Below are 5,576 nucleotides of genomic sequence, written 5' to 3' on the forward strand. Positions count from 1 at the left end.
TGGCCAATGCGCTTAGCCGCAAGGCAGTGCCGATCAGAGATATTTGTTTGAGGATGACAGTGGTGACCTCGCTGTTGAAGCGGATTCGAGAGGCCCAACATGTGGCTATGAAGCAGGAACATCGCAAGAGTGAACGTATTGTGGGTCAGGTTTCCTCTTTCGATTATGACAGCCGTGGATTGTTGACTCTACACCATAGAGTGTGGGTCCCATATCATGGGGTGTGCGCCAGGTATTGATGGAGGAGGCGTACAAATCCAGGTTTTCTATCCTTCCTGGGGCGATGAAGATGTATAGGGATCTCCGTCTTGATTATTGGTGGCCCTGCATGAAGAGGGATGTAGCTTGGTTCGTTGAGAAATGTCTGACCTGTAGGAAGGTCAAGGCCAAGCACCAAAGGCCTCACGACAAGACCCAGTCGTTGGATATTCTGCTGTGGAACTGGGAATATATCACTATGTATTTCGTCACGAAGCTTGCCAGGACCGTGCGGGGAGTGGATTCGATTTGGGTCATCGTGGATCGGTTAACCAAGAGCGCCCATTTCATTCCGATTCAGTAGAGCATTTCGGCCGAGAAGTTGGTCGACATCTATATCAGAGAGGTAGTGGATCGGCACGAGGTGCCAGTTTCGGTGATTTCCGACAGAGATGTGTGGTTCACTTCCAAATTCTGGAAGAAGTTTCACGACGAGCTGGATACTCGTCTGCACTTTAGCACCGCTTTTCACCCACATATGGATGGTCAGAGTAAGCGAACCATCTAGAATCTGGAGGATATGCTATGGGCGTGTATTCTAGACTTCGGAGGTAGTTGGGATACTTACCTTCCTTTGGCAGAGTTTTCCTATAATAACAGCTATCACACGAGTATCGACCGTCCCCGCTTAAAAATTTTGTACCGGAGGAAGTGTAGGACCCCGATATGTTGGGGTGAGGTTGGCCAGATGGTCATGGGGAGTACCGAAGTAGTACTCAAGACTACGGAGAGGAACTAGTTGGTGCGGAGTGCTTACAATGCTAACATATGAGGAAGGTGCAAAACACGTGCATAAAGAAATAAAAATTTGATGAGATTATCTTGTTTGATTTATAATATTCTCAATTTCTCATTGAGGAATTTCATCGAACACTTAATGTTCATCTACAAACTAAAGAAACACAACCACACATTGGATAGATGAAGCAAATAGATCACAAATAACGGATCATAGGAATTAAAATAATGTTGAAAGTTCACTTAAAATTAACCAAATTATTGGTGTCTCTACCTTCACCTTTTTTACTTTGGTACCTGCAGAGTTATACAGAGTGCTCTTTCTAAAATACACATATAACCTTCAAACAAATGGAGGTATGATGATGTATTATGAAAATTAAAGAAAATATGTTACTATTTCTCATAAAGGAACTATATAAAAGAGAGTACATGGTAAAATGACATACCAAGTTCTAAATGACCAAAAAATGAAATCAAATAACAAAATCCATGCGAACACTCTACATATTATTTAGTCATTAACTAAACACATCCCCATAGTGGGGAATGGCTTGTTCTCGCTAATCAATTCTAGAGTCGTGTTTGCCCTCTTTGTATCAACAACAACAACAAGCTAAGAAAGTTTGGTAGCAGGCAAACTTTTCTTAGCATAAGATTGCAATGTTTACATGAGAACCATAAAATCAATTTAGGGCTTGAACCTTAAGGGTTTCAAAAGCTAAACACCAAAATGAAATAGAGACCATAATTTGATTTAGGGTTGAAAAATATAAATTGAAAATACCTAAGATAGTGAGATGACGAACATATGAAATAGGAAGGGGAAAACTAACTGAAACAATCAACCATCTTCTTCGTTTTCTTCTTTAAGAAACCCTTTCCGCCACCTAAAAACCTGCAACCAAGCCGAATACAAAATATGTGAAAATTTGAATGGGTTATCAAGAAGAATAAAGAAAAACGGTGAAAATGAGTGGCAGAATCTTCAAACCCGAATAGTTTTAGCAGATTGCGAAAGTTGATGAAAGTGTGAGTGTTGCAAGATGAATGAGATGGTGAGGGGTTGTAGATGGTTGATGTTGGATGCCAGTAGTGTTGACGGTGGATGTTCATAGATAGGTCATAAGGGTGCGACTATATACAAAATATTTTTTCTTTCGATTTTTCGAGATCTAACCTCAATCTTTCATTTGTGCTTCTTTTTACCAAAATCCAGCCTTGATCTTTCATTCTTTGTTGTTAATAGAGATAATATAGTGATGCGGCTAAGCTAAACAGACGATTAGGATTCTTGGTGGAAGGTTTATGTGATTTTAGGTTATGAATGCAATCAGAGTTTGGAAACCATGTAGAGCTTATGGAGCGTGGAAGTATTGTTCGAAAGAAACGGTGCTTGAATAAGATGATATCAACAAATTGATCTAAGTGTGGAAAAGCTATACTTGAAACACAATCAAGGGTATTTATTGTTTAAGATGATGAAATCAAGTTTTTTTTTTTTTTTTGATATATACTAGAGATTTAAGGATTTTTATGTTTATAAAGTTTAAACCATTTCATAGTCGCATCAAGGATTGTTGCTGCATATGATATTGATATGTATTTATGATGACAGGGAGTCCAGGGGAGGTTGGTTTTAAGTATTAAATGCAATTTGCAAACGACGTCGTGATGACGATAAGGTGACGTAGTTCAAAGATAATAATAAGAGGCAGCAGATATGAAAAAGTTAATAAACTGCGGTCAACGGTATTCCTTAGACCTTCTCTCCTCCCTTCCGCTGTGGCCTGCGGCATGTATATAAATACATATATCTATCAAACCCAAACACAAACACCCAAATATACATAAGAAATAAGATTTGAGAATTGAGAATTAAGATAAAATAATAATGTCGAGTGATCCCCGCAGCGTGGTAAGAAAGTTTCTTGCGAGGCCTCAATATGAAGGAGCTGGAGCTGTTGTCAGAAGGAGCATCGGGAGGTCAATCAGTCACTCTAACCCTTCATTTCTCTTTAATTTCTTTAATTCATTGTCTCTTAATTATTGGGTTTTTTCATTTCCCTCGCTTTTCAGGTTCGAGCTTAAATACTTCGATCCTTTCCTTGTTTTGGATGAATTCTCAGGTAGCTCTCTGTTTTTTTACCCCTTCTTTTTGTTTGGTTAAGCTATATATATATATATATATATATATATATATATATATATATATATATATATATATATATATATATATATATATATATATATATATTAAGGAAATAACAGCTTTTTTTTATATATGGAGTAAAATAAAACATGTTTCTAATTTATTTGGATTTTGAAGTATCTGCTCCTGCTGGATTTCCTGATCATCCACATCGAGGTAATATTAAGTATTTGTTTATTTCTTGCTCATTAATTACTTAACCATGCAAAAACACATCTACGTAATATTATAATAGATAAAAGTATAACCAAACTTTGTTGATTAAATAATTCTTATCATCCTTTGTCCCTCTGTGTGTTCCGTCTTCTAAACAGGTTTTGAGACTGTCACATACATGTTACAGGTATATTTCTACACATTAATTTTTGAATATATATATATATATATATATATATATATATATATATATATATATATATATATATATATATATATATATATATATATATATATATATATATATAGTATAAGTTACCATGTCTTTATGCATGCTATTTAGCATTTACACCCACCAAACACAAGTTAAAAAGATTCTTATATAATTAAACAAGCTATTTGTGTTTGTGTTACAATATTAGTGCTGGATTGAAAACTGCACTTTCTTTTCTCTTCAGTGCTCTCGTCACTAACTAATTAACGGGGGCTTGATGCTTCTTCCAATTCAAGCCTGCTTTGTCACAAATATCTGTATTATCAAATTTTCACTATATAGTATAGTTGAACTCAAGAAAAACTAAAATCAGAAGAACAAGTTTTTAAACCTTGGGTGTTTAGGTTTGTATAATCAAGATTTGGACACGTTATCCACTCTAATTACAGGGTAAATATTTATGATTAATTTTAAACGCGGTTCAGTTGACTTTAGAAAGTTTTAATTAATGTGATAATATAATATAATTTATGATGATGGTGATGATTTTGTCCATGAAATGGGTTTAGTGATTAGTGGGGTTGAATTGATTAGCTAAGGGGGTCAATTGCAATTGCAGGGAGCTGTAACACATGAAGACTTTGAGGGACACAAAGGGACCATCGGAGTTGGTGACTTACAATGGATGACTGCTGGAAGAGGGATTGTGCATTCCGAAATGCCTGCTTCTCATGGCACCCAAAAAGGCTTGCAATTATGGATCAACCTCTCTTCTAGAAACAAAATGTAGGAGTATTATTATTATATATATCCGACTTCACTTTCCATCACAGATGTATGGTACAACCATTAATTCAAAGGGATTAATTAATTTCCAATTATATATTTGTTGAACATGCATACATGCAGGATTGAGCCAAGGTACCAAGAGATGGCGAGTAGGAATATTGCAGAAGCTACTGAAGATGGAGTTACAGTAAGAATTATAGCAGGGGAGAGCTTGGGGATGAAGTCGCCAATATATACAAGAACGCCCACAATGTTTCTTGATATTACAATGGAACCAGGAACCCAACTTCAACAGCCTATACCCGAATCATGGAATGCGTTTGTATACGTATTAGAGGGAGAAGGTGTGATTGGAACCTCAAAATCATCATCCACGACACCACACCATATTCTACTTCTGGGTCCTGGCGATGGCGTTCAGGCTTGGAACAAGTCATCATCCAAAAGGCTACGCTTCATTTTGGTTGGAGGAGAACCACTGGGAGAACCTGTTGTTCAGTGGGGTCCTTTTGTCATGAACACACAAGAACAAATTGACCAGACGATTCACGATTGTGAGAATTTTGAAAACGGATTTGAGAAAGCCAGGTATTGGAGGTCGTCTGATCAACCCACTCATCATCAAGACCACACCTTTTAGAATTTTCTCTTCATCTCGATTATATATGTTTTTTCTTTTGTCATTTCATATTTTCATAAGGTTTTAGCCTTTTAGGTGCACGCATGTTAATTGGGTTTAATTAATTAATAAAAATAAGACAATGATAATCATCTATGATGATATAGTGCTTGGTAAGCATGATGTTTAATTTGGGTTACAGTGAGTGTAATGATAGGATACGATTACATATTCGAAGGAATGATAAAACAAAGAAACAAAGCTAAGGAAAGAATAAGAAGTGGAGTTTTGATTCCATTGGATATCTTTGAACGGCATAATTGAGATTTTATCAAACTTTGTAGGCCCATGTTTGAATGACTTTTAATCTTCTTAAATTAGGTTACTTCGGTTATTCTTGTTTTTAGGGTTTTATTAATTTTAAAAATGGTTTAAAGATTTTTTTTTTCATAAACCTCAATCTAGATTAAAAAAAAATTATAAATTAATTTTGAAAAAGCTTTTGATTCAATAAACTGGAATTTTTTAGATTCCATCAGCTTTGATCATGGGTTGTTTAAAATCAATAGGATCGTATATTCTTGTAAATG

At 35.7% G+C, this 5,576-nt stretch overlaps 1 protein-coding gene across 1 annotated transcript; it reads left to right on the forward strand.

Moving 5' to 3' along the window:
• Positions 1-2,758: 2,758 nt before the first annotated feature.
• LOC145063204 (RmlC-like cupins superfamily protein) lies at positions 2,759-5,145 on the forward strand. The gene is made up of 6 exons (XM_079010794.1): positions 2,759-2,982; positions 3,076-3,125; positions 3,326-3,364; positions 3,523-3,551; positions 4,198-4,364; positions 4,488-5,145. Exons 1-6 carry the CDS (start codon positions 2,891-2,893, stop codon positions 5,005-5,007), a joined length of 897 nt encoding a protein of 298 aa, XP_078866920.1. The 5' UTR covers positions 2,759-2,890; the 3' UTR covers positions 5,008-5,145.
• Positions 5,146-5,576: the final 431 nt, after the last annotated feature.

Source organism: Lactuca serriola, chromosome 7 (assembly GCF_051521515.1).
Source record: "Lactuca serriola cultivar US96UC23 chromosome 7, Lser_US96UC23_V15, whole genome shotgun sequence".
Classification (NCBI taxonomy): domain Eukaryota; kingdom Viridiplantae; phylum Streptophyta; class Magnoliopsida; order Asterales; family Asteraceae; genus Lactuca; species Lactuca serriola.